We start from the raw sequence: 19,711 nt of genomic DNA on the forward strand, positions 1-19,711 counted from the left end.
TCACTCCGCTCCGGGTCCAGGTTCACTCCGCTCCGGGTCCGGGTCCAGGTTCACTCCGCTCCGGGTCCGGGTCCGGGTTCACTCCGCTCCGGGTCCGGGTCCGGGTTCACTCCGCTCCGGGTCCAGGTTCACTCCGCTCCGGGTCCAGGTTCACTCCGCTCCGGGTCCGGGTCCGGGTTCACTCCGCTCCGGGTCCGGGTCCAGGTTCACTCCGCTCCGGGTCCGGGTCCGGGTTCACTCCGCTCCGGGTCCTCAACAAACAACAAACTTTCTTCTGCTCCAGATTCACACAGACCGTTGCCCACTCGAAACAGCGCGCCGCCATGTTGGTGAGGGCGGGGGTGCGGCGCCGCCATGTTGGTGAGGGCGGGGGGGGGGGGGCGCGGCGCCGCCATGTTGGTGAGGGCGGGGGAGCGGAGCCGCCATGTTGGTGGGGGCGGAGCCGCCATGTTGGTGAGGGCGGGGGTGCGGCGGCGCCATGTTGGTGAGGGCGGTGGGGGGCGGAGCCGCCATGTTGGTGAGGGCGGGGGTGCGGCGGCGCCATGTTGGTGAGGGTGGGGGAGCGGCGCCGGAAGTTCCGCAGTGATTATTTTCGCGTTTATAAAGTTTATTGAAGTTAAGACGGTGACCGGCGGCGATGAGGCTCCTGCTGAGTGGTGAGAAATCCCCGGGAGCCGAGAGCCGGGAGCCCGAGGCCCCGAACCCCCCCCCCCCCCCCCCCCGGGAGCCCGAGGCCCCGAACCCCCCCCCCCCCCCCCCCCCAGAGCCGGGCCCCGAACCCCCCCCCCCCCCCAGAGCCGGGCCCCGAACCCCCCCCCCCCCCCCCCCAGAGCCGGGCCCCGAACCCCCCCCCCCGGGAGCCGGGCCCCGAACCCCCCCCCCCCCCCTCCCAGAGCCGGGCCCCGAAGCCCCCCCCCAGAGCCGGGCCCGGGATTAGGGTTTTACGGAACTAAGGCGGGTAAATGGAGCCGTGATCCGATCGAATGGCGGAGCAGGCTCGAGGGGCCGAGTGGCCTCCTGCTCCTATTTCTTCTTCTTGTCCCACAATCTGCATTGTTCTAATTATTTGATGAAGTTTAAATGATGATCGGTTGGGACAGAGTAGAAACACTCAGTTTGTAGTAGTTGAGGATCTAGAAAGAGGGGCTTTAGATACAGAGGGTCGTGAGGCTCATTTCCAGGGATTAGTGGTTGAAGCAGAAACTCAATATTGAAGATGAGATTGGACAGGTGGTCGAAGGAATGTGGAAATAGGGAGGTAAATGTGATTAAAACTCTGTGTGTGAAGGGGTAATCGCTGGTACAGACTGGATGGGCCGAATGGCCTCATTCCATGTTGTAACTGGTATGTATTTCTAACCCAGTGTTCTCTCTCTTCCCCCAGTGCTGCCGCGGGTACCCTGGATAACCCCCTGGGCCTCCCCCTCTCTGCCCATTCCCAGTCGCCTCCCAAAAGGCCAGCTCTATGGACACGTAGCACGGCCCCTCTCAGCATTACTGGAGCCGCTAGAAGCAGGTTAGTAATGGGGAGGGTGGGAGGGGGTGAACCTAGGGGGATTGTGGGGGGAGGGACGGGGGGGTTGTGGGGGTGGGGGGCGGCGGCGGTTGTGGGGGGGGGCGGTGGTGGCCGCGGGGGGGTGGGCAGTGGGGGGGGTGGCGGGACCCGTGTGCTGTGGACTCGGTGTAAAGTCTGTGACTGGATCTGAGGGCTGGTGAATTGTGAGCATTAACACTGCACTCTGTAACTGTTCTAGTGAACGACGCCCTGAAACATCCGGACTTCTTCCACATCAGTGAACTTTTCTCTCTCAAAGATCTCTTTGATGCCGGGGTGCATTACGGTCACAAGAGGGGTTGTCGGCACAGGTAGGTTCACCTGGTCACCACGGGCACAGAATGATGAGGGGTCTAGATAGAGTGGATAGGAAGGACCTATTTCCCTTGGTGGAGGGGTCAATAACCAGGGGGCATAGATTTAAAATGATTGGTAGAAGGATTAGAGCGGAAATTAGGAAAGAATCTTTCACCCAGAGGGTGGTGGGGGTCTGGAACTCACTGCCTGAGAGGGTGGGAGAGGCAGAAACCCTCAACTCATTTAAAAAATACCTGGATGTGCACCTGAAGAGCCGTGACCCGCAGGGCTACGGACCAAATGCGGGAAAGTGGTATTAGGCTGGGTGGCTCGTTTCTCAGCCGGCGCGGACACGATGGGCCGAATGGCGGCCTCCTGTGCTGTAAATTTTTTATGATTCTATCTTCCAAACATCTGTAGATATGGGGGTGGTGCCAGAGGACTGGAGAATTGCCAAATATTACACCCTTGTTCAAAAAGAATGTAAAGATAAACCCAGCAGCTATAGGCCAGTAAATTTAACCTCAGTGGTGGAGAAGCTTTTAGAAACAATAATCCAGGACAAAATTAATAGTCACTTGAACAAGTGTGGATTAATAAAGGAAAGCCAGCACGGGGATTTGTTAAAGGCAAATCGTGTTGGACTAACTTAATTGAGTTTTTTGATGAGAGCAATGCGGTGGATGTTGTGTATATGGACTTTCAAAAGGCATTTGATGAAGTGCCGCATAATTGGCTTGTCAGCAAAATTGAAGCCCATGGAATAAAAGGGGCAGTGTCAGCATGGATACAGAATTGGCTAAGTGAGAGGAAACAGAGAGTAGTGGTGAACGGTTGTTTTTCGGACTGGAGGGAGGTGTACAGTGGTGTTCCCCAGGGGTCGGTGCTGGGACCGCTGCTTTTCTTGATATATATTAATGACTTGGACTTGGGTGTACAGGGCACAATTTCAAAATTTGCAGATGACTCAAAACTTGGAAGTGTAGTGAACAGTGAGGAGGATAGTGATAGACTTCAAGTGGATATAGACAGGCTGGTGGAATGGGCGGACACGTGGCAGATGACATTTTATGCTGAGAAGTGTGAAGTGATTCATTTTGGTGGGAAGAACGAGGAGAGACAATAAAAACTAAAGGGTACAATTCTAAAAAGTGTGCAGGAACAGAGAGACCTGGGGGTATATGTACACAGGTCCCTGAAGATGGCAGGACAGGTTGAGAAAGCAGTTTTAAAAAAAAACATACAGGATCCTGGGCTTTATAAATGGAGGCATAGAGTACAAAAGTAAGGAGGTTATGATGAACCTTTATAAAACACTGGTTCTGCCACAGCTGGAGTATTGTGTCCAGTTCTGGGCACCGCACTTTAGGAAAGATGTGAAGGCCTTAGAGAGGGTGCAGAAGAGATTTACTAGAATGGTTCCAGGGATGAGGGACTTCAGTTATCTGGAGAAGCTGGGATTGTTCTCCCTGGAACAGAGACGGTTGAGAGGAGATTTGATAGAGGTATTCAAAATCATGAAGGGTTTAGATAAAGTAAATAAAGAGAAACTGTCCCCATTGGCGGAAGGGTCAAGAACCAGAGGACACAGGTTTAAGGTGATTGGCAAAAGAACCAAAGACAACATGAGGAAAAACCTTTTTACACAGCGAGTGGTTAGGATCTGGAATGCACTGCCCGAGGGGGTGGTGGAGGCAGATTCAATCATGGCCTTCAAAAGGGAACTGGATAAGTACTTGAAAGGAAAAAATTTGCAGGGCTACGGGGATAGGGCGGGAGAGTGGGACTAGCTGGATTGCTTTTGCAGAAAGCCGGCACAGGCTCGATGGGCCGAATGGCATCCTTCTGTGCCGTATTCATTCTATGATTCTATGATAAAGTAATTATTATCAGTAGAGAAAAAGTACTGGAGAAACTAATGGGACCAAAAGCTGATAAATCCCCTGGACCTGATGGCCTACATTCTAGGGTTCTAAAAGAGGTGGCTGCAGAGATAGTGGATTCATTGGTTGTGATCTTCCAAAATTCCCTAGAATCTAGAACGGTCCCAGCATATTGGAAGGTAGCAAATGTATTCAAGAAAGGAAGGAGAGAAAAAACAGGGAACGACAGGCCAGTTAGCCTGACATCAGTCCTCAGGAAAATACTGGAATCCATTATTAAGTGGTAACAGGGCACTTAGAAAATCATAATTTGATTTAGGCAGAGTCAACATGGTTTTATGAAAAGGAAATCGTGTTTGACAAATTTATTAGAGCTTTTTGATGACGTAACTAGCAGGGTAGATAAAGGGGAACCAGTGGATGGAGTATATTTGGATTTTCAAAAGGCATTCAACAAGGTGCCACATAAAAGGTTGTTACACAAGATAAGGGCTCATGGGTTGGGGGTAATATATTAGCATGGATTGAGGATTGGTTAACGGACAGAAAACAGAGAGTAGGGATAAACGGGTCATTCTCACGGTGTCAGGCTGTAACTAGTGGGGTGCCGCAAGGATCAGTGCTTGGGCCTCAGCTATTTACAATCTATATTAATGACTCAGATGAAGGGACCGAGTGTAATGTATCCAAGTTTGCTGACGATGCAAAGCTAGGTGGGAAAGTAAACTGTGAGGAGGACACAAAGAATCTGCAAAGGGATATAGACAGGTTAAGTGAGTGGGCAAGAAAGTGGCAGATGGAGTATAATGTGGGGAATGTGAGGTTATTCACTTTGGTAGGAAGAATAGAAAAACAGAATATATTTTTAAATGGTGAGAAACTATTAAATGTTGGTGTTCAGAGAGACTTGGGTGTCCTCGAACATGAAACACTAAAAGTTAGCATGCAGGGACAGCAAGCAATTAGGAAGGCAAATGGCATGTTGGCCTTTATTGAAGGGGATTGGAGTACAAGAGTAAGGAAGACTTACTACAGTTGTACAGGGCTCTGGTGAGACCTCACCTGCAGTTTTGGTCTCCTTATCTAAGAAAACAAATATTTGCCTTAGAGGCGGTGCAACAAAGGTTCACTCGATTGATTCCTGGGATGAGAGGGTTGTCCTATGAAGAGAGATTGAGTAGAATGGGCCGATACTCTGGAGTTTAGAAGAATGAGAGGTGATCTCATTGAAACATAGAAGATTCTGAGGGGTCTTGACAGGGTAGATGCTGAGAGGATGTTTCTCTGGCTGGAGAGTCTAGAACTAGGGGACATAGTCGCAGGATAAGGGGTCGGCCATTTAAGACTGAGATGAGGTGGAATTTCTTCACTCAGGGTTGTGAATCTTTGGAATTCTCTACCCCAGAGGGCTGTGGATGCTCAGTCATTGAGTATATTCAAGCTGAGATCGATAGATTTTTGGACCCTAGGGGAATCAAGGAATATTGGGATCAGGTGGGAAAGTGGAGTTGAGGTCAAAGATCAGCCATGATCTGATTGAATGGCGGAGCAGGCTCGAGGGGTGGTATCACCGACTCCTGCTCCTATTTCCTACGTTCTCGTGGGCAGTGTTTTGTCGGGTTAAAAACGTCCTTTGTTTGGTCCAGACCTCACTGAGACATTGAGCAATGGGACAGTTCTGATTGTATGGCACATTTTTAAAAAGCTTGTTGCCTTGTTGGTTTCCAAAGGTTTGATTGAAACGTGTGACAGGCAGAATCTGGTGTCTGTGATTCGACAATTTTTGGTCACAAATCATTTGGAGAGAAGCTGTTCCCTCTCCTCTGTCATCTGTGAAACGAGCGAGGCTAATGGTAAATATTTCTCCTCCTGTTAGACTGATGGAACCGTATGTCTTTGGCTGCCGACTGGAACAAGATATCATCGACTTGGATCAGTCTGTTCTTCACCTACAGCAGGCGCTGAATTTTGCTGCTCATTGTGCGTATCAGAAAGGGATTATCCTGTTTGTCAGTCGAAGCCGTCAGTTTGCCCATCTGATAGAGAAAACTGCCAAGGAGTGTGGGGAGTATGCTCACACCAGATATTGGCAGGGTGGGCTGCTCACCAATGCACATGTCCAGTATGACACTGGTGTCTGTCTGCCTGATCTCATCATCTTTCTCCACACCCTTAACAATGTCTTTGAGCAGCACGTTGCTGTGCGAGATTCTGCCAAAATGAATATCCCGACAGTGGGGATAGTGGACAGTAACTGTAATCCCAGTCTCATCACTTACCCTGTACCGGGCAACGATGACACTCCTTCAGCTGTCGGACTGTATTGTAAACTGTTTAAAATGACCATTCTCCGAGCAAAAGACAAGAGGCGGCAAATGGAACTTCTGCACGGAATCAAGAAAGAATTGACCAACTGAAACGTTTAATATACAGCAGTATTGTTAAGTCAGTAACAGAAATTTGTAATACAGGAGATTGTCTCTACAGTAAAAAAAATAAAAAGTACATTAAATTTGCCTACCATTAGCAGTCCCTGTCTTTTGAATGCTGCTTCTCACAGGGGAGGGGAAAGGGGGGGTGGGAGGGAAGGGGGTGAGAGGACTGAACATCAATCAGAAGTACGGAAGTCATGATGAACCTTTATAAAACACTGGTTAGGCCACAGCTGGAGTATTGCGTTGTGTTGTGTTGAGTGCTCCCCGTGTGGGAAGGGATTCACTGTTCCCACCCCTTTTGCTGAGACACCAGCGAGTCCACTCTGGTTTTAATTCGGTCCTTATTCCCGCTGTTAATCGCACTCAGGACTGAACCAGGTCTGGGGGCTTGTTAACAACCCCAATAAAGTGGGCTGGATATTTTTTAATATTCTGTACGTGTGCCCCATAGGTCGGCTTTGATTTAAATTCACTCGCTGACAAAATAGAACTTTAACAGTTAACCAAACCTGTGGTCCGTGTGATCTGGACTGAGGGAGGCGGAGAGGAATTTTCCACAGGTTCCCCCCCTCCCCCACCTTATTGGCCCTGGGTATTTCTCTGCTTTCTAGCCTCTCTGGTGATTACACGGCTGCAGGGTTTGGGGGGAGGTGCCGACTACATACAGGAAGACATTAATAATCTTGCAGAATGGGCGTGTGATTGGCAAATGAATTTCAATATAGATCAGTGTGAGGTGGTGCATTTTGGTAGGAAGAATAAAGGAGCCACATACTGCTTGGACAATAAGAGTCTAAATGGGATAGAGGAGCAGAGGGATCTGGGGGAAAGTGGAGTTGAGGTCAAAGATCAGCCATGATCTTATTGAATGGCGGAGCAGGCTCGAGGGGCCGAATGGCCTACTCCTGCTCCTATTTCTTATGTTCTTATGAGTTCTGCGCACCGCACTTTAGGAAAGATGTGAAGGCCTTAGAGAGGGTGCAGAAGAGATTTACTAGAATGATTCCAGGGATGAAGGACTTCAGTTATGTGGATAGACTGGAGAAGCTGGGATTGTTCTCCTTGGAACAGAAAATTGTAAACAATTTTACAACACCAAGTTATAGTCCAACAATTTTATTTTAAAATTCACAAGCTTTTGGAGGCTTCCTCCTTCCTCAGGTGAATGTCTCAGGAAGGAGGTGATCAGCCGTGTAATCACCAGAGAGGCTAGAAAGCAGAGAAATACCGAGGGCCAATAAGGTGGGGGAGGGGGGGAACCTGTGGAAAATTCCTCTCCGCCTCCCTCAGTCCAGATCACACGGACCACACGTTTGGTTAACTGTTAAAGTTCTATTTTGTCAGCGAGTGAATTTAAATCAAAGCCGACCTCAGGTGAATGTCCTCAGGAAGGAGGAAGCCTCCGAAAGCTTGTGAATTTTAAAATAAAATTGTTGGACTATAACTTGGTGTTGTAAAATTGTTTACAATTGTCAACCCCAGTCCATCACCGGCATCTCCACATCATGGAGCAGAGGAGGTTGAGAGGAGATTTGATCGAGGTGTTCAAAATCATGAAGGGTCTAGACAGAGTAGATAGAGAGAAACTGTTCCCATTGGCGGAAGGGTCAAGAACCAGAGGACATAGATTTAAGGTGATTGGCAAAAGAACCAAAGGTGACATGAGGAAAAACTTTTTTTACACAGCGAGTGGTTAGGATCTGGAATGCACTGCCCGAGGGGGTGGTGGAGGCAGATTCAATCATGGCCTTCAAAAGGGAACTGGATAAGTACTTGCAAGTAAAAAATTTGAAGGGCTACGAGGCAAGGACGGGGGATTGGGACTAGCTGGATTGTTGTTGCAGAGAGCTGGCACGGACTCGATGGGCCGAATAACCTCCTTCCGTGCTGTAACCTTTCTATGATCCTATTCTACGACTGGTCAGGTGGCAGAAAAGTGGCAAATAGAATTCGATCCAGAGAAGTGTGAGGTAATGCATTTGGGGAGGGCAAACAAGGCAAGAGAATACACAATAAATGGGAGGATACTGAGAGGTGTAGAGGAAGTGAGGGACCTTGGAGTGCATGTCCACAGATCCCTGAAGGTAGCAGGACAGGTAGATAAGGTGGTTAAGAAGGTATATGGGATACCTTCCTTTATTAGCCGAGGCATAGAATACAAGAGCAGGGAGGTTATGCTAGAACTGTATAAAACATTGGTTAGGCCACAGTTTGAGTACTGCACACAGTTCCGGTCACCACATTACAGGAAAGATGTGATTGCACTGGAGAGGGTACAGAGGAGATTTACGAGGATGTTGCCATGAGAGAAGATTGGAAAGGCTGGGGTTATTTTCTTTGGAACAAAGGAGGCTGATGGAAGATTTAATTGAGGTGCATAAAATTATGAGGGACCGAGATAGAGTGGATAGGGAGGACCTATTTCCCTTAGCAGTGGGCTCAGTGACCAAGGGGCATAGATTTAAAGTAATTTGTAGAAGGATTAGAGGGGAGCTGAGGAGAAAGTTTTTCACCCAGAGGGTGGTGGGGTCTGGATCTCACTGCCTGAGAGGGTGGGAGAGGCAGAAACCCTCAACTCATTTAAAAAAGTACCTGGATGTGCACCTGAAGTGCTGTAACCTACAGGGCTACGGACCAAGTGCGGGAAAGTGGGATTAGGCTGGGTGGCTCATTTTCGGCCGGCACAGGCACGATGGGCCGAATGGCCTCCTTCTGTGCCTTAACACTCTGTGATTCTATGACAGCTACCTTATCCGTGGCCTTGCAGGGTGTCACTGATTTGAACCAAGCTTCTCCCCAGCAGGGTGGTGGGAGTGATCTGGCCCTGGCCCGGGAGAGGGATGATGGCGAAAGGGGACATGGAAGTGAAAAGTCCACTCAAAGCGCTCCCATGTCTCACCCGTTGCCCCTCGCCACCCCCCAACCAGTACCCACAATGCTGCCTCCTCTCCAAGTGGCTGAGTCTGCCCTTGCACAGGTGCAGGTGGAGCATTCTTTGGCGGGGCCCTCACAGGCTCCAAAACCCAGAGGGTGTAGGCCCAGAGCATCTCAGCAGTCAGGGCAGGGATCTGAGCAACCTGCCACTACCTCTGCTGAAGCCACAGGGGATGCACTACATAGAAGCAGTAGGAAACGTAAGTTTAAGCAATTGTAATTCACCAAGGAGTATGCACAAGGATGTCTGAAGAAATGTTATGTTGTAATTTATATTTCTTTTTATGTTGGCCCATAAAATGTATTCATTATCACTACTTCCAAGTCTTCCAAATTATTGCTTCTAGATTTTCAAGTGGACCGTTCATTTGCTTCACGATCAATGCCAATAGATGGCGACACCCATCGAGCAGCTCTGCAATAGGTGTATGCATGGCTGAAGGACAGTTTTATGTAAAGGGAGGGGGGGTTTGGTGCTCGTGGTGATGATTTTGCCAGGTGGCCTGAGTATGTCTAACATCTTTATTTTTGGAATGTCTCATAATGAGAACCTCTGAGAGATGAGGGCATCCCAGGCAGCAATGTGCACGGCTGGTCTAGCGATGCTTGCACCATTGCCATAGTCCTCCTCATCCTCTTCCTCAATGTTGCCACCGACAGAGGATGATTGTCGTCCTCGACCACCTGTAAACCTCTCTGCAGCACAATGATGTGCAAGATTATCTCGGAGCCCCTCGCTGGCAAGTACTGAGGAGCTCCCCCAGACCTGCCGAGGCATCTTCAACATGCCTATGGCTTGCTTGGTGACACACCTGGTGGGCCACGTGGCTCTGGTTGTATCGTTCTTGTGCCTCGTTAGTGAGGTTCCTCACAGGTGTCATGATTCATGTTTGCAGGGGAAGCCCTTGTCTCCAACGAGCCAGCCCTTAAGTCTGTCTCTTGTCTGGAATGTTTGACCAGCGCAAGTTGAAGGCATCATGACAGATGCCAGGGAATCTGGTGCACACCGACAGAAAGCTCTTCCGGTGGTCGCACACCATCTGTGCATTGATGGAGTGATATCCCTTTCGGTTGATGAACAGTCTTGGCTCATGTGCAGGTCATGGGTTTGCTACGTGTGTGCAATCAATTGCGCCCTCCACCCGTGGGAAGCCAGCCAGAGAGTTCAAACCCACTGCTTGCTCAGTCTGGCTGATGTCATCATGGGAGAAGTTGACATAGTCGGATGGCCTGGCAAACAAGCCTTCTGTGACCTGTCGTATATACTTACGTGCAGACGACTGAGAGACCCTGGTGATGTCACCGGTGGCGCCCTGGTAGGATCCAGAGGCAAAGAAATTCAGAGCTGTGGTTACTTTCAGTGCAACAGGCAATGCATGGCCACCAGCCTAGACGGGAGCAGCTCTGCATGAAGGAACGTGCAGATATCAGCGACAAATTGGCAACTCAATCTGAGCTTTTGCAGGCAGCCAAAGGATTGTCTGAGAGAACTGAGTGCCCAGCTGCCAATCGCTGACCTTTTATTGAGCTGTGTCAATTACAGGTTTAAAGATCCAAATGAGCTTCTGCTGCAACTTGCCTCCGTTTCAATGATGTTTTTCAGAAGCCACGGGAGACATGTGCAGAAGTTAAATCCATTTCTGTTGCAGAAAGAACAAAAAATTAAGAACCTGAAGTGCTTCAATTATCTACATTGCCCTCTAACGATTGTTCCGGCGGATTTAAATGGGGACAGGATTTCTGGGTTTCTGTGTGTGTACGTCCTAACGCGCCTGGGTTAAACCTGGAAGTGGATGCGTTGGAGTCAGGATGGGGTACCACTTCCAACTTCTGTCATTTTGACTTCACACACACCCCCCAACCCACCCGTTCTTGGGGTTAAAATTCCCCCCACTGTGTCAATACTGTTCACTATCGCTGTGAACTCACTGTTTCAATATTGTTCACTATCGCTGTGAACTCACTGTTTCAATACTGTTCACTATCACTGTGAACGCCCTGTTTCAGTACATCAAATTTTAAAAAATTATTTGTTCATGGGATGTGGGCGTCGCTGGCGAGGCCAGCATTTATTGCCCATCCCTAATTGCCCTTGAGAAGGTGGTGGTGATTACATCGAAACTACAGCACAGAAACAGGCCATTCGGCCCAACTGGTCTATGCCGGCGTTTATGCTCCACACGAGCCTCCTCCCTCCCTATTTCATCTCACCCTATCAGCATATCCTTCTATTCCTTTCTCCCTCATGTTTATCCAGCTTTCCCTTAAATGCATCTACACTATTCACCTTAACTACTCCATGTGGGAGCGAGTTCCACATTCTCACCACTCTCTGGGTAAAGAAGTTTCTCCTGAATTACCTATTGGATTTATTAGTGACTATTTTATATTTATGACCTCTAGTTTTGGTCTCCCCCACAAGTAGAAACATTTTCTCTACGTCTATCCTATCACTATCTTAAAGACCTCTATCAGGTCACTCCTCAGCCTTCTCTTTTCTAGAGAAAAGAGTCCCAGCCTGTTCAGCCTTTCCTGATAAGTATATCCTCTCAGTTCTGGTATCATCCGTGATATCTTTTTTGCACCTTCTCCAAAGTATGCATAGCCTTTTTATAATATGGAGTCCAGAACTGGTCACAGTACTCCAAATGTGGTCTAACCAAGGTTCTATACAAGTTTATCATAACTTCTCTGTGTTCCAATTCTATCCCTCTGGAAATGAACCCCAGTGTTTGATTTGCCTTTTTATGGCCTTAATAACCTGTGTCACTACTTTTAGTGATTTGTGTATCTGTACCCCCAGATCCCTCTGCTCCTCGACCCCATTTAGACTCTTATTATCCAAGCAGTATGTGGCCTCCATTATCTTTCCTACCACCCCTGTTAAGCTAACTGGTCTGTAGTTTCACAGACTGGTTTTATCTCCCTATTTTATTATAGGAATCACATTAGCTGTCCGCCAGTCCTCTGGCACCATTCCCATTTCTAATGAATTTTTATATACATGTAACAGTGCCTCTGTTATCTCCTCCCCAACTTCTTTTAATATTCGCTGATGAAATCTATCTGGACCAGAGATTTTATCCTCTCTGAGTTTGATTAGTTTATTAAGCGATTCCACAACCAACGGATCAGATCAAAGCTCTGCAGTCCTGCCACATCCAGTCGTGAATGGTGGTGGACAATTAAACAACTGACGGGAGGAGGAGGCTCTGCAAACATCCCAATCCTCAATGATGGCGGAGTCCAGCACGTGAGTGCAAAAAACAAGGCTGAAGCATTTGCAACCATCTTCAGCCAGAAGTACCGAGTGGATGATCCATCTCGGCCTCCTCCCGATATCCCCACCATCACAGAAGCCAGTCTTCAGCCAATTCGATTCACTCCACGTGATATCAAGAAACGGCTGAGTGCACTGGATACAGCAAAGGCTATGGGCCCCGACAACATCCCGGCCGAAGTGCTGAAGACTTGTGCTCCAGAACTAGCTGCGCCTCTAGCCAAACTGTTCCAGTACAGCTACAACACTGGCATCTACCCGACAATGTGGAAAATTGCCCAGGTATGTCCTGTCCACAAAAAGCAGGACAAATCCAATCCGGCCAATTACCGCCCCATCAGTCTACTCTCAATCATCAGCAAAGTGATGGAAGGTGTCGTCGACAGTGCTATCAGGCGGCACTTACTCACCAATAACCTGCTCACCGATGCTCAGTTTGGGTTCCGCCAGGACCACTCGGCTCCAGACCTCATTACAGCCTTGGTCCAAACATGGACAAAAGAGCTGAATTCCAGAGGTGAGGTGAGAGTGACTGCCCTTGACATCAAGGCAGCATTTGACCGAGTGTGGCACCAAGGAGCCCTAGTAAAATTGAAGTCAATGGGAATCAGGGGGAAAACTCTCCAGTGGCTGGAGTCATACCTAGCACAAAGGAAGATGGTAGTGGTTGTTGGAGGCCAATCATCTCAGCCCCAGGGCATTGCTGCAGGAGTTCCTCAGGGCAGTGTCCTAGGCCCAACCATCCTCAGCTGCTTCATCAATGACCTTCCCTCCATTATAAGGTCAGAAATGGGGATGTTCGCTGATGACTGCACAGTGTTCAGTTCCATTCGCAACCCCTCAAATAATGAAGCAGTCCGAGCCCGCATGCAGCAAGACCTGGACAACATCCAGGCTTGGGCTCATAAGTGGCAAGTAACATTCGCGCCAGATAAGTGCCAGGCAATGACCATCTCCAACAAGAGAGAGTCTAACCACCTCCCCTTGACATTCAACGGCATTACCATCGCCGAATCCCCCACCATCAACATCCTGGGGGTCACCATTGACCAGAAACTGAACTGGACCAGCCATATAAATACTGTGGCTACGAGAGCAGGTCAGAGGCTGGGTATTCTGCGGCGAGTGACTCACCTCCTGACTCCCCAAAGCCTTTCCACCATCTACAAGGCATAAGTCAGCAGTGTGATGGAATACTCTCCACTTGCTTGGATAAGTGAAGCTCCAACAACACTCACGAAGCTCGACACCATCCAAGATAAAGCAGCCTGCTTGATTGGCACCCCATCCATCACCCTAAACATTCACTCCCTTCACCACCGGCGCACTGTGGCTGCAGTGTGTACCATCCACAGGATGCACTGCAGCAACTCGCCAAGGCTTCTTCGACAGCACCTCCCAAACCCGCGACCTCTACCATCTAGAAGGACAAGAGCAGCAGGCACATGGGAACAACACCACCTGCACATTCCCCTCCAAGTCACACACCATCCCGACTTGGAAATATATCGCCGTTCCTTCATCGTCACTGGGTCAAAATCCTGGAACTCCCTTCCTAACAGCACTGTGGGAGAACCTTCACCACACGGACTGCAGCGGTTCAAGAAGGCGGCTCACCACCACCTTCTCGAGGGCAATTAGGGATGGGCAATAAATGCCGGCCTTGCCAGCGACGCCCACATCCCATGAACGAATAAAAAAAAAAATAATTATCTCCCCCCCTGATCACTGGGGTTGCGAATGGCCTGTTTCAATACTGTTCACAGGAGGGCGAGCTTGGAGTTATTGGGTGATACTGGAGCAGGGCTGCGATGCCTTGATTATGAAAGACTAACTGCACCTGCCCCATCGTCGGTAGAACTTGCCCATTTACACCAGTTAAAGTTGGCAGTGATGTGTTGGGAGAGATCTTTGTTGCACTCAGGGATACCCAGAGAGGAGGAGCTAACTGGAGTAATATAACTGCAGCTTTTTCATTAAAGGATGCGACATATACACTCTGTCCCATTCCTGTAAACTCACTTTATTGCAGCACATTTTACAACTAATGGAAACGTGAAACACCTGTGGGGTTGAGACAAACCAGGAATATAGCAGTGGCACCAGAAATAACATTTATATTAAATAAATCTGGCATGAGGAGATGAACCGGGATGGGGGAGATGAGCTGAGCCCATCAGGCCACCATCTTCCGGGGTCATGCTGTGTAAAGGTGTAAGTGTGTTGTTTAATCAGACTTGTTCACAGCCCATCAGGCTGTTGGATTTCATCCTTCCAGGAAACCGTCCCCGCCGACCCAGGAAACCGTCCCCCCCGACCCAGGAAACCGTCCCCCCCGACCCAGGAAACCGTCCCCGCCGACCCAGGAAACCGTCCCCCCCGACCCAGGAAACCGTCCCCGCGGACCCAGGAAACCGTCCCCCCCCGACCCAGGAAACCGTCCCCCCCGACCCAGGAAACCGTCCCCGCCGACCCAGGAAACCGTCCCCCCCGACCCAGGAAACCGTCCCCGCCGACCCAGGAAACCGTCCCCCTCGACCCAGGAAACCGTCCCCCCCGACCCAGGAAACCGTCCCCGCCGACCCAGGAAACCGTCCCCGCCGACCCAGGAAACCGTCCCCCCCGACCCTGGAAACCGTCCCCCCCGACCCAGGAAACCGTCCCCCCCGACCCAGGAAACCGTCCCCCCCGACCCAGGAAACCGTCCCCCCCGACCCAGGAAACCGTCCCCCCCGACCCTGGAAACCGTCCCCCCCGACCCAGGAAACCGTCCCCGCCGACCCAGGAAACCGTCCCCCCCGACCCAGGAAACCGTCCCCCCCGACCCTGGAAACCGTCCCCCCCGACCCAGGAAACCGTCCCCGCCGACCCAGGAAACCATCCCCACTGACCCTGGACAGCATCCCCACCGACCCAGGAAACCATCCCCACTGACCCTGGACAGCATCCCCACTGACCCTGGAAACCATCCCCACTGACCCTGGAAACCGTCCCCCCCGACCCAGGAAACCATCCCCACTGACCCTGGACAGCATCTAGTTGTTTTTTAACAGGCCCAGTAACCTGGCCTTAATCACCCAATCCTGCCTGCCTGCTCCAACTGTGGATCATTCCCTGAAGAGAAATACTTTCCGTCTTAAATGTGTCCTTTACATCCCTGCACTGCATGGTGTATCTGAAAGGAATATTTTGGGTTTACTTTATCCTGTTGAAAGCTTGTCTAGCTATTGGATAGCTCTTTCAAAGAGCAAGCAATGATGGGCTGTATGGTATGATTCGATGATCTACGTCCTGCCGATTGTGCAGATGTCAAGTTTCCTGTAATACTTTCTGTCACACTGTTTTACGCCAATAGAATATTAACTGTATCTTCTGATTCAATGAGCAGTGCCATAGGAGATTGGTTAATATATAAATATTTGTGGTTCCCTTTGAGATGGTTTGTTGAATTCTTTGTATTTTTTCCCTTTGTTTAAAGGATGTTAATGTGTAGTCACTCACAGACTAAGTTCTGTGTTCTGAGGGAGAACTTGTCCAAGAGAAGATTTAAACTAAAATGGTATTTCCCATATTGTCCAAGAGGATCTATTCTGAGGTCTGATTGTAAAGGTGGATTCTCATTTTGTAAAGCAGAATCTCAATAAATGGCATTTGAAACCCAGCTCAGCAGGACAAAGTTCAACCTCGATTGTGGGAGTTTGGACTTGGTTAGTCAGCAGGAAGTGTTCCATACTGGGACCAAAGGTGACATGAGGAAAACTTTTTTTTACACGGCAAGTGGTTAGGATTTGGAATGCACTGCCCGAGGGGGTGGTGGAGGCAGATTCAATCATGGCCTTCAAAGGGGAACTGGATAAGTACTTGAAAGGAAGAAATTTGCAGGGCTATGGGGAAAGGGCGGGGGAGTGGGACTAGCTGGATTGCTTTTGCATGGGCCCGGCACGGACTCAATGGGCCGAATGGCCTCCTTCCATTCTGTAACCTTTCTATGATTCTATATTCAAGAACAGTCTGAAAAATGACATACCCACAAACATTGGAACTGGGACATGGACCGAAGCTTGGAAGATTGAACATGAACAGATAGTTTCAATGTAACTACTTCACAGTTAGTAGTGAAAGTGTGGAACAGATTGTCCAGGGAGAATATAGAGGCAGCTAGTGATGGGGGCTTAAGGAGGGAACTGCAATCAATTAGAAGAAAGCGATTGATTCAGGGGTGTAAGAGAGAGAGTGTAGGAGAGGTGTAGGAAACAGTGTAGGAGAGGTCGGGGGGTGTAGGAGAGGTCGGGGGGTGTAGGAGAGGTCGGGGGGTGTAGGAGAGGTCGGGGGGTGTAGGAGAGGTCGGGGGGTGTAGGAGAGGTCGGGGGGTGTAGGAGAGGTCGGGGGGGTGTAGGAGAGGTCGGGGGGTGTAGGAGAGGTCGGGGGGTGTAGGAGAGGTCGGGGGGTGTAGGAGAGGTCGGGGGGTGTAGGAGAGGTCGGGGGGTGTAGGAGAGGTCGGGGGGTGTAGGAGAGGTCGGGGGGGTGTAGGAGAGGTCGGGGGGTGTAGGAGAGGGGTGTAAGCGTCAGAGGTCAGGGGATGTAGGAGAGGTCGGGGGGTGTAGGAGAGGTCGGGGGGGTGTAGGAGAGGTCGGGGGGTGTAGGCGTCAGAGGTCGGGGGTGTAGGAGAGGTCGGGGGGGTGTAGGAGAGGTCGGGGGGTGTAGGAGAGGTCGGGGGGTGTAGGAGAGGTCGGGGGGTAAGCGTCAGTGCGTAGGAGGCGATTGTTTGCATTTTGCGATCGCCGACATGGAGTGATGATTTTTTCCAGTCCTGCACGCTCTGGCATCCCCTAAAAATTTGTAACATCCAGGAGTTACTGGAGAATGAGAGTGTAACTGGAGGATGAAGGTGTTTCTGGAGGATGAAGGTGTAACTGGAGGATGAAGGTGTTTCTGGAGGATGAAGGTGTTTCTGGAGGATGAAGGTGTTTCTGGAGGATGAAGGTGTTTCTGGAGGATGAAGTTGTTTCTGGAGGATGAAGGTGTTTCTGGAGGATGAAGGTGTTTCTGGAGGATGAAGGTGTTTCTGGAGAATGAGAGTGTAACTGGAGGATGAAGGTGTTTCTGGAGGATGAAGGTGTTTCTGGAGGATGAAGGTGTTTCTGGAGGATGAAGGTGTTTCTGGAGAATGAAGGTGTTTCTGGAGGATGAAGTTGTTTCTGGAGGATGAAGGTGTTTCTGGAGAATGACGATGTTACTGGGTCTCATTCATTGGACGAGGTTCTGTTTGATGGTTGAGTCTGCAACACAGTAAGCAGATATCAGAGGGACTGTTCTGTAATACCCAGGAAAAACTGACAAGCAAGTGAAAAGGGATGTTTTTTGTTATATGATTGCTATATTTCACCTCTAATAATGTTTGCAACCTTTGTACTATATTAGGCTTTGAGTTGGACAAGATACCTGAAGGTTGTTTTAATTTGACTGACTACTACTTAGAGCTACTTGCCTAGAACTTTACTTGAGGTTTTTGCACAGTTGGTACTAATTCATAAATTACATTAGCCAAGATCCTTCAAATATAACACAATTGCGTACAAAGAATCTCTGACCCTTTACGAATATTTCGTGTTTGAGATCTCTTTCCAAAGTAGGGTTTTGATGTTGTTTAACACCAGTGAATGATGTACCTCCATCTGAGTCGCCAAACCGCTCAATGTCTTGCAGATCTGGAGGTGTTTCTGTAGTTCATCTCTGAAATCTGTGGGTGCCCCATACAACAGATACTCTTGTAATAAGCCACAAATCTTGGCCAGATTTGGTTGTATGAGTTCAGCGTTGCATTGCTTTACTAGTTTGTCACAAGTGGCTGTGCAATCTTTCCCATGTGTGCAGTCTGTGTTGTGTTCACAATGGCGCCCTTTATAGAATCCTTTAAGAGTCATTTCTGTCATCACCTTCCTGAAGTTAACCATTTTAAAATCATAGTTCTCATTATAGCCAATGTTACGTGGGTCGGTGTCGCAGATGTAAAAACTGCCATAAGTGCCGTGGAAAATCTCCTCTACAAATTCCAACAGGCCAATGGTGATTTTTGCTCTATGTGGCCAAGCTGGGGCAAACCAGCGATTCAGGCTTTTATGTACGATTGAGGGCAAAATTGCTTCGAGGAAACGAGGCACCTTGACACTGTACAGTGAGTGGTACGGGATCTTCTCAGTGATGTACAAGTCTCCACAGTAGCCCAGCAGCTTCGGAATGTGGTCCTTCTCGTGTAGAGAAACAATCAATAAAAACTCAGTGAGCTGAAGCAAGGCCCAGATAGACTTTGCTTCTGCTAAGGAGATCTTCTTGTCCTGGTTGATATCTGCCATGCTGATTATTCTGCTGACAAGATTCCCAAGTGATCGCTGATCTCCAAGACTAGACTGAAAAAAGTGAGAGCATTGTAAGTGATGGAATCCTGAATCTAGGACACTTACAGTCTAAGGCCAGTTTACAGCATTAAACTGAATTTTACATTTCTATAAAACATCTGGATGAATACATCAATATAGGAGGTTACTAACTGGAGAATATTTAAGAATCTTAATGCAGAATAATGAACATTGAATGAACTTTAGCAGAAATTAGAATCCTGTTGTATGAGTCTGGGAAGGTCCCTCAGCTAATCAGCTTCTGATCTCCATCGCCCAGCTGCAAGAAAGAGCAACACAAAACCAGAATCCTCACTGGGCAGTTCTTGGGCTGGAGGAGGGGGGGTTCAGGGGGAGGAGGGCTTGAGGAGGAGGCGGAGTTCAGGGGGGTAGGAGCTTACTACAATTGTACAGAGCTTTGGTGAGACCTCATCAGGAGTAGAACCATAGAACCAGAGAAAAGATACAGCACGGAAGGGGGCCATTCGGCCCATCGTGTCCGTGCCGACTCGAAGAACAACCAGGCGCCCATTCTAATCCCACCTTCCAGCACCCGGTCCGTAGCCCCGCAGCTTACAGCACTTTAGGTGCAGGTCCAGGTACTTTTTTAAAAAGGAGTTGAGGGTCCCTGCCTCTACCATCAATTCGGTTGGGAATTCCATACACCCACCACCCTCTGGGTAAAAAAGTTTTTCCTCATGTCCCCTCTAGTCCTTCCGCCAATCAGCTTAAATCTACGTCCTCCAGTTCTTGAACTCTCCGCTAGGGGAAACAGGTACTTCCTGTCTACTCTATCCAGGCCCCTCATAATTTTATACACCTCAATCAAGTCTCCCCTCAACCTCCTCTGCTCCAAGGAAAACAACCCCAGCCTATCCAATCTCTCCTTGTAGCTGCAATTTTCAAGCCCTGGCAACATTCTTGTAAATCTT

The 19,711-nt window shown here is 49.3% G+C and overlaps 2 protein-coding genes across 6 annotated transcripts in view; one reads left to right on the forward strand and one right to left on the reverse strand.

Annotated features, from left to right (window-relative positions):
• Nucleotides 1-534: 534 nt before the first annotated feature.
• LOC137309340 (small ribosomal subunit protein uS2m-like) lies at nt 535-6,258 on the forward strand. Its single transcript, XM_067977598.1, has 4 exons — nt 535-656; nt 1,385-1,516; nt 1,755-1,866; nt 5,612-6,258. Exons 1-4 carry the CDS (start codon nt 638-640, stop codon nt 6,150-6,152), a joined length of 804 nt encoding a protein of 267 aa, XP_067833699.1. The 5' UTR covers nt 535-637; the 3' UTR covers nt 6,153-6,258.
• Nucleotides 6,259-16,197: 9,939 nt separating this feature from the next.
• Nucleotides 16,198-19,711, reverse strand: part of LOC137309330 (divergent protein kinase domain 1B-like) — a 128,983-nt gene continuing 125,469 nt past the window's right edge. For 4 of the 5 annotated variants that reach the window (XM_067977586.1, XM_067977584.1, XM_067977585.1 and 1 more), the window contains one exon: nt 16,198-18,791. In XM_067977586.1, coding sequence (XP_067833687.1) covers nt 17,979-18,791 — 813 coding nt within the window. In that variant the 3' untranslated portion in view covers nt 16,198-17,978. The remainder of the gene's footprint in view (nt 18,792-19,711) is intronic. The other variant, XM_067977583.1, reaches the window with a different exon arrangement.

The sequence above is a fragment of the Heptranchias perlo genome, unplaced genomic scaffold (genome assembly GCF_035084215.1).
Source record: "Heptranchias perlo isolate sHepPer1 unplaced genomic scaffold, sHepPer1.hap1 HAP1_SCAFFOLD_162, whole genome shotgun sequence".
In the NCBI taxonomy this organism is placed as follows: Eukaryota; Metazoa; Chordata; class Chondrichthyes; order Hexanchiformes; family Hexanchidae; genus Heptranchias; species Heptranchias perlo.